The following is a 17,689-nucleotide window of genomic DNA, read 5'->3' on the forward strand; positions in this document are numbered from 1 at the left end:
GACGAACGGTTAGTTCGTAGATAAAAGATCGACTTTCATTAAGTTGGACTTTATTACAGTAAACGATGCGAAGCAGCATTTATTTAATTTACTTAAATATAACATATATTGATTAATTATAATATAATACTGCAATTACTTAAATTAGTGGTACCGGTTATTTTTCGATACCGATATTCCTCAACTTCCGTCGATTCGTTGAATTTCGCGAACGTCCAACTGATCATTAACGAGTACGAGTACGAGTATGAGCGAACATCGTATGTATTTGATATATTTTTTTACCAAAGGATATCGTATTTGGCTGTCTTCATTTCATTTCATTAACATGCACGAAGTTACGTACGTTTTTAAATTACATTAACATATGCAATACGCATTTGTGACTAAAGTTAATAAAGCTATTTATGATTAATGTTGACGGAATGGAGTTGATAATGAAACAATGACATTGACAATTATTAGTAGACGACTTAAATTATATAATCCCTTTATGCAATTAAAAATGGCATATATAACCCCCACGTTTAAATTAATCTTGTTTAAATGTTATTGTTTTGCTCATGAAAGTTTTACAGTAGAAGAAACAATAATAGCCGGATAATCACGTTTATTCCATTTGAAAATGCTACAAATTAAAGCTATAGATGTCAGTACTGTATGAACGAGTCCGTTTTTTCCTACTGTAGGTACTTACGAAAGGTACAAAAGTATACAAATTTTAATATTTTGCCTTTATTCAATATAGGTAATCCCAAGGTCATATCATAGATTGATTCCAACTGTCGTTTTAATAAATGAATATTTTGTGCTATAAATTTTGCTATAAGTAAAGACTTTTTATCTACTATTTCTGTGTTTGCATATTTTGCTTTTAACAGGCTAATGTTTTGAAGTATTAATTCAATCCGTTCTTTGATATTTATAACATTATTCCTAAAGCTTTGATATTGTCCATAAGTATTAGAGAAGATACAGAAGTTTATTAATGTATTTTCAACAAAAATTTCTATTTCTTTTGACAATGGTACATCCCTTAGCTTTAATTCTTCATAAGGTATAGAAAGATCTCCATCCAATTCTCCCAAATGAATAACAAAATAATTACCTGGTCATTTATTGACGAGTGTACCTAGAAGATGAATATTGCCTGAACGTATAGCATAATAAAATGTATTATGGCATACTTCATTTTCATCATTTGGTAGCACAGTGCTCTTCCCAATATCAACTGATAGATTATTTAGAATGTTACTGTCATTACCAAATAAGTATTCTAAAATTTTTACTTTATTGTGTTTACAAGCTAAGATAACTAAGTTAGTATTTTTAATAGTGTTGTTAAAGCTATTATAATAATAATCAAAATTATTTGATCTTCTATACTACTTATACAATCAATAAAATTATTTAACTTTTTTAAGCTATCAACATTGCCCCCTAATTTCGTTTTTTCGAGTTCAATTAAAATCAGGAGATAAAGTTCTTTAGCTTTTGTATTTCTGTAGTAGAGCCTTTTATATTCGTTGTTAAAGTATGGAAAGGATTTTTTGAGGTATTACAAAGAACTTTATTCTAATATTCACATAACTTAGCTCGCCACGTGGGTTACTCGTCGGAGGCCTAGGTCACGAAATTTCTCATTGCACTTTTCCCTTTTGTCTCAACGGAGTCCTAGAGCATCATGCGACACTCGCGTGCATACCAAGGAGGGAATACATACTTACGTGTGTTTTCGCTCTACGTTCCCTCACTCTCGCACGTATTGGGTTGGCAACTAAGTGATTACGGATTTTGACAATGTCACCTAATGACAAAATCCGCAATCACTTAATTGCCAACCCAATACAATACAAATATACTATATATTCAACATTCTTTTATGAACTTTTCTTTTGATGTGTAAGAACGCGATAAAAACCATCTATTTTCTTGATAAGGAGTAGCATGTTCAAAAACATTTAAAAGCTTAATGTTACAGCGTTCAAAACTAAGGGACAATTTTCAAAGTTTTTCTCTGTGGCACTGCGTTGTGATCTTTTGCTTTTTTTCATTTTAAGAAACTTACCCTGAACTAACACTTTTTGTTAAACTATAGCTATAACCAAATTTTTTGTAAACTTTTAATTAAATTTTTAAAATTTTTTATGGTACGTTTCTACGCGACATAAAATTATGATTTTTCTGTCAACAATAAAGTGTGTTGCTCTAACATTCAGTGATGTCATTCATGACATCGTAAAAGTAGAGAGGAAATTCCCTCTCCAGCAGAAGTCACATCAAGTGTAGATAACGACGAGCATGCGCACTAAAGTAACTTTGTGATAATGCCATGCGGCTAATAAAGGAACTAAAATGTATCATAACAGATCGGAATAATAACATTCCGCATAAAAAATTGGACAAGTACTGGACCTCTGTATATGTACGATCGTGTATGTAATACTGCAATATGTATCATTGATTGAAGATATAAAAAGCATTGCATGCCACGTCTATTCTATAGCAGAGAGAAAATATATATCTATACCTCGTCTGTATATGTATTTTCCCTCAGGTGAGGAAATTTATCATCCACAACCTCAACAGTGATATAGTACATGTTTTTTTTTATTTATTTATTCAAATTTTACAATTTGTCCAGTAGGACATTTGGTAAAATATTATAGCGATATACTAATATAGCATGTGGGTGGCTACCCCCAGCGGGGTACCAACATCGTGTTTGTTAGGTTATGTCCTTTGTGAGATCTGTTGGGGTAGTACATGTGTTCTTCTGGGATTTAATACGAAAGAGAGGGAAACAACATGTTTACATCAGAAGAAATAAAGAGGCAATTAAAAGATTTATTAATATTGAAACGTAATGGTGAATTAGACACTGAGGAGAAGCTTCTTAACTCGAATAATAAATATTGGAGAAATTGTATCATGTATGATAGTTTGGAACATTATGTTTATCATTATGATGAAGAGGTACTAATTTATAAAATATAAATTTTTAAACAATTTCGTCCGTTTATTATATAATGTTAACCTTTATTTTAGATAAAATTAAATACACTAGCCCTTATAGTAGAATCAAAGAAGAGCACTTTAAAATTTACATCTCAAGAACTTGATATAATCATCCTGTTTCTACAAGTTAATTTTAAAGAAAATATAGAATTTGTTCCTCTAATAAAAAAGGTAAGATCACTATAATGGAGATCTAAGCTTCCTATGAAACATAAATTTGTTTTTGTAGACTTTAAAGCGAATGAAGGACAGCTTAGCTGTTATGAGGCGGCAATATGCACAAGAAGAAAAAATGAGAAACCATTATAAAAAAAACCGTAGTTCATCAGAGATAAAACAAGAAGTGATGGATGAATCATATAAAACATCTTGCAATTTAGAAAGTGATATAAACATGTATAGTTGTAAATTTGAATCTCTACGTCAGATGTGCATATGTAGCCCTGATGCAACATACAATAGGAGGCAGTGTTCTCTACAGATATTGCTCCTAATGAGAGATTTATTAGATAATGAATTTAAACAAGTTATTTGGAAGGCTGAGCAAGTGGAAGCAATATTTAACCTAATGTTATTAGATACATATGAAACAAATAAAGTAATGGCTTTCAATCTAATAAAATCAATAGATCCAAATTTATTGCAATTAAATAATGAAGGTCGTGTTCGTGATATTATCATGGTTGCTATTGAATTAGGCAATAGTGTAAGACCTATTGATACTATTACAGCTGTATATATGCTGAAAGTTAGCATACTGTCACCTATTGTACAAAAAGTACTTGAAAATCATTTAGATCTAATAATACAGTTTGAAGATATAAAAGAAGCAACAATACTACAACTGATACTAATTTTGTTGAAAAAGTTGAAGGTATTTGTGCCTATTTATATGACTTAATTGTCTTACGCAGATAGCTATATAAATTATTTTTGTAGGATTCCTTGACTCTAGCAAAAGAGAATATAGTGAAAACTGTTATTAAACATTCTTTGTATGGCTATCTTTTCTGTATAAGAAATTTGTTATATGAATGCAATTTGGAGAATGCTGGGAAAGAATGTTTGTGGCAGAGCACTGTAACAGAATTGATATCCATATCTTTCGAATGCAGTCATGCAGTTTCTTTAATAGTAAATAATTCTTCACCAGAGGGACATTTACCAATGGATTTGAATTCACAAGCTATTAATGAATTATGTAATTCTGTGCCTGATAAGCAAATAGTAACACCACAAATGGTGTTGCTTTGTTCTTGGCGTACTGTAAAGGAAGTTAGCTTATTGTTTGGTTTGCTTTCCACTAAGGCACCTATATGTGAAGACAATCCTTCCATAAATTTGTTAAATGAAGAGCAAGTAAAATTTCACAGTTTGTATTAAAAGGTTATTTCTTTAGAAGAAAATAAGATAAAGCAAATTTTTAACAGATTATCAAAATAGGAGAACATTTTGTTTCCTTGCTTACTGAAACAAAGCATAGAGGAGCATTTGAACAGGCTCATGTAGGATTCAGCCAATTGTGTTCTCGACTATGGCGTTTAAGTAAAACAAATCTAAATGAATTACCTAAATTGTGGTTGCATCAAATTTTGATTTCCATCACGGGAATTAAAGAGAACTCAAAATTGTGTGCAACCAGAAGAAGTGTAGGAGTACCATTTATGATACAGGTAAATGAGATCAAATATTTCAGTCCTGATTTATTTTTTTACATTATTTTATGAATCTTACTCATATGAATCTTACTTAACAGGCTTTACTATCTACAGAACCTCGTCGATACAAAGATACAAAAACTATAACCTTTGATTCTGTGATAAAAATTCTGTTAGGACTTACACAATTGAAAAGTGAAAATCTATGGGAAAAAGTGCAACAACTGATATACTCAAACTCTGTTTTTACACATTATGAGAACTCACTTGCTACATTAAAGTACAATGATGATTGTCCTGTAAACGAAAATATCGTTCAAGTCACGGAAATTAAAACACATGCTCTAAATATCTTAAGAGCAATTTTTCGACATTCTCATCTTGCAGAAGTAGTAAATAATTATGTTGAAGATGGTTTAATAGCAGCATTTAAAAGTTACGATGCTGCAACATGGGCGGTAAGTAAACTTCTTCTATAATGCGAAAATGAAATAAAAAATATATGCTGTCCCTCACAGGAAAGAAACGCAGCAACATTACTTTTTAGTGCACTTATTACTAGAATCTTTGGTGTTCAAAGAACGAAAGACCATATCAATCTTACCACAGATAATAAAATGAATTATAGAGTATTTTCTGAAAAATATTCTAATCTATTATCTTTCATTTTGGATCAATTGCAAACATTTGTGGCAATGGATGATACTCTTATAAAAGCCGATATACAATCGATATTGCTTTTACTATCACGGTTATACTGTAATAATAATACGGAACCTAGCGATATTCAACGGAAGGTAATTATACGTGTTTCATACGGTAATTTAGCTTAACTCTTTATGTACTATGGTTACTTATACGCGACCGTATTAATTTTACCGTACGGTCTACCTGTCGCGTATATGTGACCATGAATTTGCAGATTATGCATGCCCCTGAACGATAATGTTTTCGTATTGGCATGTTTGATCTGTGTTCGCCATGGTATCAAAGGTTTATTATACCGTCTTTGTATCATTAGCGGCTGCAGCAACGGACGAGTATATATAATTGCGAATAGTCAACGGTTTTGTTCCTACTATCACGAAATAGTCTTCGAAATTCTCTCTCTTTCCTCATGGCATTAAAAGCCTTCTTGTACAAGTACTAGAAAGCAGAAACTCCTTATGATAGTGGAAGTTGTGATGAAATGAAGAATATAACTCCACCAGAAATATAAAGTATATCTATAACTACAAATCACTTTTTGTTTCTTAATTATTCTACGAACCGATAATTTCTCATGTTTTTGAAATATCATGACTAAGGATTTAAATAACTTGTTTTTCCCCTGTTACACAGACAAACAGTGCTACTCACATGCTCGTACTTAGAAGTTTCATGACAAAAGGTATACGTCTATTTCAGGTCAATGATCTTATAGATTTAATTATACAATGCGCAAAAAGTGCGATATTCGAAACACGCAAATTAGCAGCCAGAGCACTTGTACCTTTATTAACAACACAATCTGTTCAATATGCTTTAACAAAAATAATTGAGAATATAATATCTGCAGGGACCAACTATTCATCTTTAAATTTAATACATGGTTATATGTTGCAAGTATGCATATCAGTAATGAACATTTCTTTAAAATACTAATTGATTTTTTTTTAATACTAATTAATTTGTAAATATTTTTTAAATGTTATAGATATATGAAATACTAATATATTTCAATTTTAAATCGTTTGAATTGGTTGATGTAAGTTGGGATGAATTTTTGAAACACACAGTTTGGATCATAGAAAATCTGGAGCGAAAAAATTCAAAACCGCCAAGTTTTTTATTGGCTGCACATTATGTAAATGTTTGCAATAAAATATGTGAAGTAGATAGAACGTAAGGGAAATTAATATTAAAAGTTTCGAATTATTAACAAAATACAAAAAATCGTTTCAATTGCAGGTATGCGATACGAATGTTGCCGATGCTATATACCGTAATTTCACATTTATTAGGTGAAAAATTAAAACAAGGACCTGCGCGAGAGGTGTATAAATTATCAGTAATTAGATTCATTCGATCAATAGCGAGAGAAACTTCGCTAATTCAACAGTCCATAGTAATCAAAATATGCTTGCATAATTTAAAAGTTCCTGAAATGCAAATTGCTGCATGGTCAATTATTTCAGAAATCATTAATGAAGTGAAATACAGAGATGTATTACAAACATTATTAAATTATGGTTTCTATGAAATTCGCAACTCTATAGAATGTTTTTATAAGTATAGTCCAGAATTGCAAGATGCGATATTTGATTTCCTCTACAGTAGCCTAACGTGCATTAATCAAACTGAATCCTCTGATTTCATGAGAAGAATTGAAATTTGTAAATTTGTGTTAAATGAAATACGTCTACAGGATAATAAAAGTGGATACTATGAGAGAGACTGCTACTTAAGATTATTGGGGAAATCATATGTGACTTTAGCTTCTTTTAACAAACATGATGGAGCAATTAATTTAGAGTGTACAACTGATGTATATAGTAGCTTCTGCGATAATCTATGGATCACAAGTTTGAGTGGAGATTTTAGAAAATCTGCATTTGAAATAATGGAGGGTCTTTTCCTAGCGTGTTATAAATGTGAAGAGTATCAATGTAAGTTATGAAATGTTAAAATATTTTTATGTATACAATCCTAATTAAATATGATCACAGATGTACAGATTCAGTGGTGGACAACAGTATTACAATTGTTACTGGATAATAATCGCGAAATACGAAATGAAGCATTCTCTTTAGTTGATCATGTTCCGGTACATTGTACAGTGATTAATGATTGTTCATATATGAATTTACTACTTTCCAAATTCTTAGAATGCAATATACGTAATAAACATCCTGAGTATATGTGTATTGCGCTTTTTTATTGGAGTACTGCATTGTTAGATTATATAGATTACGAAATGGATGATACAGATGTAAGTAAATATTATTTAAAGTATTAAAAATGTAAAAGATACTGTAAATGTAATGTTATTCCTTTTAAGGTGTTCAACAAATGTACAAATTATGACTTCTTTGAACCTTTGGAGGTATCAAGGACATGTGCTGAGTTTTTAATAAAAAATATGGAGTGTTATATAGACATTATATTGCCAGATGACGCTATAAATTGGGTCAATTCACTTTTGAATGTTCAATTTCAAAAATCCATTTCGTTTAGAACGCTCGTGAAGAATTATGAAAATTACATACCTACTCTCGAAAATAAATTGCACGATATTTTGAACCCGACTTACAAGAATAAATTATTACAAATTTTATCATACGAGCAATACAAAAATATATTATAAAATGTTTACATAAAATAAATCGAACTTTTTTAATAAAATATAGTCGCAATCATTTTATTCAACCAAAGCAAAAATATAAGCACTTAAATTTTAATATCATCGAAAATAGATTCTGCATTCCAAAGTTGCCCTATTTGTAAAATAAAGAATATTCAATTGTTCTTTACAAAGTAAGAAATTCTATGACAAATTGAGGAACTTTTAACTGGAAAGATAACGTCTTTTTAAATTTAAAAAGAACGGAAGAGTGGAGTTAAATGTCGGTTGGGGAAATATCCCCAGGTGTTAGTGGCTAGAGAGTTTAGTTGAACCGCTTGGCGCAGGTAGACGCCACCGTCGCGGCTCGACGTTTGCCGACTCGGTACGTATTTCGTGACATTATACCGCGGATCCGTCGGATTTTCGCGTTTTTCGCGCCTCAGCGTCGTGACCGTCGAGTATTAGTGTGCGCCGACAATCTTTATCTGCGTTGAACGAGAGGCAGCATGTCCACGAGTGTTCGAACAGATTAAAACAGAGGAAAAAGCAGCTGAGAAGATAGTGGCCGTGTGTGTACCAGGCATGGAGTGGACTCAGTGCGCTCGTTTCAAATCGTTACGAGCCGTTACCGCAGTCCCAGTCGAACCAAGGTGAGTTCCGCCGACATAAACACGCGGGATCGCGTTCCATACATGTTGTTTCACTTTCATATTGAACTGTTATATCGTCCCTAGAAGATCCTGTCGATTCCTTCATTCCCTGTTCTATGTATGACCTACTTGTTGTACAAGCTGTCATCTCTCGATTAGAATATTTCTGTCTGAGACCGAGCTGTGTTCCGCGATTGAACTCTTCTTGCCCGGAATCGTGCCACACGATAGCCTTTCTCGGGTAGGTTTTCATGTAAAAAAACACATTGAGAGAAAAAGAAGAGTTAGAGAGAGAGAGAGAAAGAGAGAGAGAGTGAAAGAGGTGGAGAGAGAGAGAGAGAGAGAGAGAGAGAGAGAGAGCAAGAACTGGGAAGGAGCGTGAAACGGAAAGATCAAGCGAGAGCAGCGAGAACAAGTTTGAAAACTAGCACTGCCAGTCCGTTGAACATCTGCGATTCCTAAAGTGCGTCCTTCCAAACACGGAATGTTAAATAGCCTTCGCGCTTGATCAACTAACGGAGCCTTCTCGAATGATCTTTCTTGACCTGTCTCTCTTTCTCCTCGAGGAGAAAGGTCATCGGTCTCAAATTCATCTTTTGTCCACGCCTTAGGCACACCAGTAGTAATGCGCAACGACATACATATTTTCCCTTGGTCCAAACTTGTTTTAAATTACCATAAGTAGTTTGATACCTTCTGCCTCAATGCGCTTGATTCTTTTTCGTAATCGGTCAAATTTCTCAATGTCAAGTTGACTACTCGTTACGTCCTGTCACGTTCGATTTGATCGCCTGTCTCGATTCGTTCGTTTCGCAAACAGGAAAATTGCTAAGCCATTTTTCATTTAATAACTTCCATGACATTTTTAATCACCCGTTATGTTCACTATGGGCTATGGAGAGGTGCATGTCAAGCAACAATTTTCGTTTGTTAACGCGTTATGTGATATAACGTACGCATTTACATCTCATTATAATCAGAAGTGAAGCAAAAGAATGTGAGAAATAAATACGAGTAATTTAACGATTATTTTTTGAAGCGTGAAAGTTAAATATTTGTTAAATCAATAGCTTTTTCGACAACACGTTTTTGAAATGTAAAAATCTTTGCTAATCTCCTTTCAAGACTTGAAAATTTAAGCATTCTTTGACAATTGAACAATATTTTTGGCTAAAGTCATTCATCACGACATTCGTTTTTCAAACATTAGCCACAGGGATTACGCAGGAAAAGAACATTTCATAACCTGATCATTTGCATTGTTCCGCTGATCTAGTGTTTTTAATAAACGATGATGAAGAGAACGACACTACGTTTGGTATACCCGATTATTTACATTTTTCTCGCTTCTTCGCTCTTCTTTTTTTTTCCGCCCCTCCGGCTGTTCTACAAGAGAAGGAGCAATCATTTACTTCTTACAAAATTACATGTATTAACTGTTTCCACAGAACACACTGGGAACATTTTGTTAGAAACTAACTCGTTGCTTGTCAACGAATAAGCATCGTTACAAGATCTGTTCTTTTTAGAACGTAGTAATTAAGAACCGGTAATTTCAAGGAATTCTATTTATGATCGATGATCGATGAAAATGAAAATGCAATGTGTAATATCATGTAACGTATTTCCTATTTCGAATATAAATTTTAATCATGGATTCATACATATTATAAAGAGTTACATGTATATATCGCATGCAGACCCATAAAAAGCTACCCCCACAGTAGTACCAACTTCTGCATATATACGTTACGAAACACGCAACCAAGCAAGGTTCTTAATTTCTCTAAGGTAATTTATTTTTCCGGTTTATTTTCGATTCCATTACCACGATACGCATTAAACGTCATACGGATAAGGTCTCGTTTCGTATGGGAAGTGCAGCCAACCTTTCTTCTCTTCTTGTTTAGTTCCGTGTTCGCGGGAAACAATTGGGCGTTCAGAGAGCAGGAAAAGGTCGAATATACAACTCACGTGTCGAGGGTCTATTTGTTTTATCAAGCCTGCAGCGGCAACCTGCTCCCGCATTATTTTGACAATAACGCCGAGCAACCACGCGAACCAGACACAACTATATAGGTAATTTATGCAAAATGCAAGCCGCGCACTCGCCTACGGGCGCGCTTCGTGAGCGCTACCCATTACATTATAACAAAACAATGTTTAACGATTGTAATTGACCGTAACTACGGCTCGAATTCGATAAAAATGAAAAAACTCGAATTATGCGGAACGCATCGATTTGCATGTACGTAACACGCCTCTCGTCGATTCGATTGTCTATGCCACACCGTATGTATTTGTTCGTTAATATTAAAAGATATGGTAGTTCGTTGAAATTACTTACTTAGCTTACTTTGTAAATCAAATTTCATCTACGAAGACCAATAGTACATCGATTTGCATTCTCGCTCGTTGGTCGAAACGTATTCGCTGCTGTTCTCAAGCTTTCGTCTGACAAGCTGTCAATCACGAACACGTATATATTTTGCAATCGATAATCATCCATTCCCGCGTTTTTTCGATTCACGTGACACGGTCGATCGAGAAATTTAATTTTCACGATGCGCATGAAAGCTGCGCGTTGTACGTATCCGTTGTCGGATGGTTTCGCTGTCAGTTTCGATTGCGCGACAATCAAACGCGTTAATTTCCAATGGTCGAATGCCGCTTATAATCCGGCTTCCATGTCGGATCTCGAAAGCCTGCGTTCGCTTTTCACCTTCCGGTTGCCTTTCGAACTATGCGAGCCTGGTTTCCGATTTTACGACGGTATACAGCTGCACGTTTTATCTATGGTCATTGAACCTTTGCTACACCGGAGAACACAGTGAGTCTATAGTCGAAGCTACTTTCTTTTTTTCTCCTTTTTTGTGCAATGTTGCATCACGGTTCACTAAATTAGGGATATTTTTACGTCTGCGCATTATGGAACGTTCGTGCTCTTTGCGATCGACAGTATCACCTAACCTTACAAATGAAACATTTTCTATCTGCGTGTATTCCAGCTCTTGAAATACGACATTTTCATAGCTATCGGTTTCGAAAATTAGACTTGCGTGACATATGATATCTTTATTAATATTTATTCAGTATAGTTTTGCATCTTTAAATTTCAATATACAAATTAAAATTACTGCCTTTTACACGTTCCAACGTATATATCTGGTTACGGAAATTCAGCCATTGTTATTGAACAATGGAGGATTCCGACGAATAAGAAAAAGCAGCCATGTTCGTTATACCGAATGTAGAATAAACGAACGATGGAATCGAATCCGCAGTTCGGTATATACGGCCAGCCACGGTACGTGACAGATATCTTGAGGGACGTGTTCAAATACCACCGGATGATTCACGACATCGTGAATATAAGAAAATGTAGTTGGGATTTTTGTTGGGAGGTCTGGTTAGGTATAGCTCGTTGATATTCGATCCTATCGAGCGAGAAGGAATTTTTGGCGGGAGCTTTGTGATCGATCCAGCTACTTCGAGATCTAACGATCGCCGATTCTTTGATGCCTCCGTGTGAAATTAATTTCCACGGAAAAATCCGAGATCTGCGGTCTCGAAATTCGATAGCTCTGCTCCCGTTTCTCGACTAAACCCCGGAGGAGTGAAACGTCGCGTATATTATTCGTATCATCGTCTAATCGACTTACGTAGTCTAATGGTTTCGAGTGATTACCTCGAAGTGCATCTTGACCTACACCGGAAACGGTCAAGTGCCTTCTTAATGATTATTAATGTCCCTTAACGATGCTTAGTCGGCTCGATGGCCAAATCACGCCGATTAACTCTGATAATTGTCCTTGCTGCTTGCCTCGGTTTCTCGCTGTTTGGTAAATTTTTCCTTATCTCAAATTGTAACAAAGAAAGTCAAGATAATTTAACTGATTGCGCGAGTAAACGTTTACTCGGAATACTTGCGTCCGAAGTATCGTCGTCATTTAATCTCCGTTAACTACCGTTTCAACGGAGCAATGTCGTTAACGATATACTACGATTTACGAACTGTTATTTGGCATTCCGTCCCAGTGATATAGTTCGGAAGCAAACATGTGTCGTAGTGACTCATGTTCCCGTTTAACTGTCGTGCGTGCCAAGGACATCGCGTAGTTGCAGTAGATACGTCCTTGCCAATTTTGGAATCCCGATAAGCGAGTCTGTCGCCTGTGACAAATCATTTTAACGAGCGCGACAGTTTAGAGATATCGATGATGCGGTTCCTTGGTTTCGTCGACGGCGACCTGGCCTCTGTCCATTTGGAAAATGGGACGAGCTGTCGAAAGTGGCAACGCGCTTCCTCTCGCCACATCCCCGTCGCAAATATAACCTTGTAACACGAAAACAGATACTTTCGAAGTTCATTCAGTTTGTCCCTGGCTTGCACGTGACAATTCTCATTATATGCCGTTTTCTATGGCGATTTTCCAAATTCTTAAATCTTGTTATAAAAGTATCGTCTTATACGGGGACGCCTGTACTTAAATTTTCAAGCACCCAAGATACTCAAATTTCAAAAGTATAAAGATTTCCAAATATCTCAATTTTTAAATACGTATAAGATTTTAATTCGTTCGTTTATTTCAACCTGTTTCTCTCCTTCTGTTCTTTTTTTCTTGTGTCTGCTTTTCTCGTGTCTCCGCGATATCGTCGCTTCGCACGATTTCCATGGCAGCTTTCCCCCTTGCGCCGCTCGTAAAATACGAACAGTTTCTCAGAGCGAAAGACGGACGATTTTCTCGACGTTTGGCGATATCGGTTCGATTATTAGAAGATTAGTTGGTTGTAGCGGGTACTGCGAAACATCGGGTCAACCCGCGACCATAAAACTCGAGGCTGGTGTGCTCGCAATCTGGCAAACGTTCGCCAGTCGTACTCAAACGCGTGCAGAAGTTCGGCACTCGCGTATTGCTTTAGACACGAGAAAGGGTCGCGAAAGTTTCTCCGGGTTTCGACTAAGTTTCCCCACCTCTACAGGGAATTTCGACTGTACCATATGCAATGATATCCCGTGAAATTTATATAACTTGGCTACCGGCAACTTTCTGCCTCGAGGATTAACTTTTATCTTCATAGAATCTATTTTACTACGAAATGTTATCGATTTATCCTTCCTTTATCCATTACAAACAGTAATCTGCTATGGTAAACTCTGCTGTCCATCAAATTTCAACGCGATTGGTCACCGGTGACTTTCGGAAAAATATTCGTCAACTTGATTTTAGAGTTACTTTGCTCGCACGCGTACGCGAATTTCATTCATCAGGCACTCGGTAAATTTCCTCCTATTGTCCTTCGTCCTGGATGCTCTTCCTTGACCAAATGGGGGAACTCGTAATTGCGTGGCTGCGTTCAAAAGGGTTCGCCGCGTTTTTCAGTTCGCCAGTTTCGTCTCCCCCGCCTCTCTGTGTGGATATTTCCCGTGGCGTTTTCAAGGCGGGGCCCGGTACACAGGTTTTCTACCCGCAATTAGCATCGGCGATGTATTCGTGTCACGTATCCACGGGATAGTTTCTTCGCACGCGACTCCACGTGAAACGTCCTTTATTTCGCTGAGTGTACGCGAACGATCGTCACAGAAATTGCACGGCAAGCAACACGACCAACAGATAGAATGAGAAATAGAAATATCTTTCGCTCTTTTTGCTCGTGCGCCTGATCTAGAAAATTCGTTGCTTTGCGTTCCTCGTCCAGGTAGTCATTCGATCGTTCTGCCTTTTCTACTTCTCTGCGCGTTTCAACCAGATCCTTCTTGCGATTCTTGCGTTTCATTCGAAGATCGTCGATATTTTATAATCGTTAACCCTGTTCCGTCCCTTTCCTTTCTTTTTAATCGATAATTGAAGGATTAACACGTAAGTCTACGTTTCGCGTTCCTATGTCGGTTGTCGGAACAGCTAGGAATCGGCTCGCGTATCACGTAAATCATTGAGATCTTCGCGCGATTCGCGATCGAACGACAAATAGAATCTGGAAGGAAGATTTATAGAAGGAAGAGAAACGCATCGGTGTCGCGTAATCGAAGAAGTTGTTTTCGGCGGGCTGGCTCGTCTCTCGCGGAATTTGAACGAGCTATCGGACCCGCGTTTGCATACAGGGTGTCGAATAAATTACATCGACGAGCCGGCTGTCCGTCCGCGCGGAGAAAGAATCGGTTTCGTTCTACGGGGATCTGTCGGGCCATAAATAATACATAACCAGGATACAGGCGAGTTGGCTCGCGGAAAAAAGGGGAGAAACGTCGGAGGAAACGGAGCGGCGCGAAGGAGAAGAGACGCGAGCCTTATCGATGCGTGTACAGTCTGATGTGGAAGTCGCGTATCGGTTGAGAATTCTCCAACGGATCCCTCTTTGCATCTTAACCCTTTTGCATCTGTGCACGAGATACGAATCTCGCGACGCGACGTTCTTCATACGATGCTACGAACGATAGTGGATATTCTTCGATATTTTTGGACAGCAGGTATTTTTCCATCTTTTATAAATTCAGGCATTTCGTCCATGAATACGAAAGAGTTAAGGTTTGATATATCTTGTGGCATCTTCATCCGTGGAAAAGCGAAAGCTTAGTTTCAATTTTCACGTCTCGATGAAAGTAGGAACGAGCGAAAAATCGCTCGATTTTCGACAAACGGGTATTTCTTTGAAAGAAGAACAGACGTTAGACGTCGAATCCCTCGAATCGATGTGTAGCCCCCTTGTATCGCTCCTTTTACTCGCAGACCTCTTTCTCTTCCTTCCTTTCTCTGTTTCTTCGTAACGTCGATACACGTAACAGTAATTGCGCGTGCAAGCGCACGGACTACTCGCAAGCGGCATTACACTTTGTTCCGACCGATGGAATTGCGTGGAAACGAAGAACACCGCGCTGTTTCTCCGCCACGAACCGATAATATCTTGTTTTCCAGATACCTGCGGGGCAAACGTTCTCGGTCGGTTTGGAAGAGCGAATTCGAGCGAATCAAAGCAACGGTTCGATAATCGAGCCGGCCGAGTCTGCCGATTCGACCAGCGGCTCTCTTTTAACGCGAGAAGAATGGTGGAGGCCACTTGTTAAACGTAGTGGGAGTCTGAATACCCGTGATTTATGACGGCACAGTGGAAAGAAAGCGCGGTTAATTTGGAGCTTCGGTTATTGATGGTCTACATTTGTGAATTGCCTTCGATTAAAATTCGCAGGCGGTTCGTTAGGCGGTCCTTTATATTAAGCGGCAACTTTAGATTTTACCTGGCGATTCTTCTTAAAATCTTGTGGGACTTGGAACTTGTCGTTAAATTTTAATTCGAATCGATAACAATTGTATTAAGTACGTAATCGGAGCTTCATATTCAGCAGGAATTCCAGCGACTCAGAGCGGGAAAATTTCCTGGATTCGATGAAGAGGAGGTCGTTTCTTTGTCAGGTAGCTGCCAGTTTGCCACACAGTGGCTCTTTGTGCGAGGGAAGGGCACGGGAGTGAGCCATTGGCATTATAACGACTGCCTCCAAGGAGCCGACCAGATTGAAGAGGGCTTCCGTCGCGCCTCGTATAACGCGAAAACCGTTCGAAAGTTAATTCGAAATTTATTCATGGACTCCACGGGACCACTAGCTGCCGCCTTCTCTATATACGTCCGGGTATTATTACGTAGAGGTACATGTAGCTGGAACGTTGATGCTCCTCCTGGTCGTAGGCCTATACGCCACCAAACGGGGGTAAAGTAGGGCTAAAAAAAGGACAAACCAGCCTCCTATGAATACGTAATGTTATTACGATTAAGAATTAAGTCCTGTCGATCGATCGGCGGCTCGTTCTCGCTTAGAGGCCGTTTCAAGTTTCCTCGAATCTGAACGTCAAAGGGAATGTCGTTTGGAATCGACCGTTAGAGAAAGATTCACATCGATCGATCATGTTTGAAGGGAGAGATTTCGAGACAGATATCGAGATTGCTTAGGTACTTCAGATTCGAAAAGTTCGCGGTGGTCCCGAAGTAAATGTTGTTGCGAGCCGAACGGCGCGGAACAAGAGGGGGCACGGGTTTATCGGGAAGATTTAGGTATTTCGTGTAGGTATTCAGATTTATACGCGGAACTCGCCGTTATTGCGGCTGTATATCTCGCGTGTATCCAAAAAGGGTCACGCCACACGGTCGAGGAGCGTTTCTTTCATGAAAACGACAAGCCCAAAAGTATACCGCATCGCGTGGTAAAAGATATCGCTTGCTCGTAAAATCGGCGATATTAGGCGACCGCGCGTTAGAGAGAATCTGACCGTTCGACGAGAGAGAGGGAGAGAGAGGCGTATACACTTTGCGGAAAATCCGGCAGAAGAGAGGAGAGAAGTAGAAGCGGCGCAAAATCAACCTATGCCAATACATACCGACCGATAGATTTACAGCGTAGTAATAATAAAACGCGCGGAATACGAGCGTTGCATGGGGCTTTATTAAAACGTCGCGGTTTATGGAAGTTCGACCGGTCGATCGATACTGGCGCTCCACTCGCCAAATCGTTGGCTGTTTCTTCGTTTAGTCAGCTATTTTTCCTCGAGAATGGCAGACTCGTCGATCCGCTTCGGTCTCGACGGAGATCAGTCACGATGGATAAAAATACTCGTCAAGCTGACGTAACGACGTAACGCGAACGGGGGTCTGGAATCGAGAGGATCGTTGTCGATTACGAGTGCGATTGCGTAACGTTCGTTCGTCCGTAGCGCGGAAGCGCAATTTTTCATGATTGGTAAATGTAGTTAGCATACTCGAGTACGTTCCTTGCAGGACGTATGTTCGTCCGTTATCGTATATGCATATATGTAACGATCATTTTCTGAGCGAAATCGTCGCGTGGCCGTTGATGTTCGGTCGCGTTCGATATTCATCGACGGCAAGGAAACGCCACAGGTAGTTGACACGAGATTTTTCACTCATCAAGTGCCAACCGTGGCACTCGCTATGAGATGAACAGCGCCGAAGAGAAAAGCAAACAGAGAGTAGAAAGAAGAGAGGACACGTAAAGGGCTGACGACTCCTCTGCGAAACGAGCCGACACGGCG

At 37.8% G+C, this 17,689-nt stretch overlaps 2 protein-coding genes across 10 annotated transcripts in view; both read left to right on the top strand.

The window, feature by feature from the left end:
• Positions 1 to 1,838: 1,838 nt before the first annotated feature.
• THADA (Thyroid adenoma-associated protein homolog) lies at positions 1,839 to 8,060 on the top strand. 3 transcript variants are annotated; one of them, XM_076618611.1, is made up of 14 exons: positions 1,839 to 1,902; positions 2,220 to 2,557; positions 2,707 to 2,976; positions 3,049 to 3,189; positions 3,248 to 3,892; positions 3,958 to 4,377; positions 4,449 to 4,691; positions 4,775 to 5,134; positions 5,195 to 5,473; positions 6,084 to 6,281; positions 6,373 to 6,560; positions 6,627 to 7,324; positions 7,385 to 7,647; positions 7,717 to 8,060. In XM_076618611.1, exons 3-14 carry the CDS (start codon positions 2,809 to 2,811, stop codon positions 8,020 to 8,022), a joined length of 3,909 nt encoding a protein of 1,302 aa, XP_076474726.1. In that variant the 5' UTR covers positions 1,839 to 1,902; positions 2,220 to 2,557; positions 2,707 to 2,808; the 3' UTR covers positions 8,023 to 8,060. The 3 variants fall into 3 exon arrangements, with proteins under 3 accessions (XP_076474726.1, XP_076474727.1, XP_076474725.1); XM_076618612.1 differs by lacking the exon at positions 1,839 to 1,902 and having other exon boundaries at positions 2,182 to 2,557; positions 2,733 to 2,976; XM_076618610.1 differs by lacking the exon at positions 1,839 to 1,902 and having other exon boundaries at positions 2,183 to 2,557.
• Positions 8,061 to 8,363: 303 nt separating this feature from the next.
• Positions 8,364 to 17,689, top strand: part of LOC117156119 (uncharacterized protein CG43867) — a 98,457-nt gene continuing 89,131 nt past the window's right edge. For 6 of the 7 annotated variants that reach the window (XM_033332861.2, XM_033332866.2, XM_033332864.2 and 3 more), the window contains exon 1: positions 8,364 to 8,651. The gene's annotated coding sequence lies outside the window, so the exon portion shown is untranslated. Of the gene's footprint in view, positions 8,652 to 11,302; positions 11,482 to 17,689 lie in introns of those variants that run through there. The other variant, XM_076618516.1, reaches the window with a different exon arrangement.

The sequence above is a fragment of the Bombus vancouverensis genome, chromosome 5 (genome assembly GCF_051014615.1).
Source record: "Bombus vancouverensis nearcticus chromosome 5, iyBomVanc1_principal, whole genome shotgun sequence".
Taxonomy (NCBI): domain Eukaryota; kingdom Metazoa; phylum Arthropoda; class Insecta; order Hymenoptera; family Apidae; genus Bombus; species Bombus vancouverensis.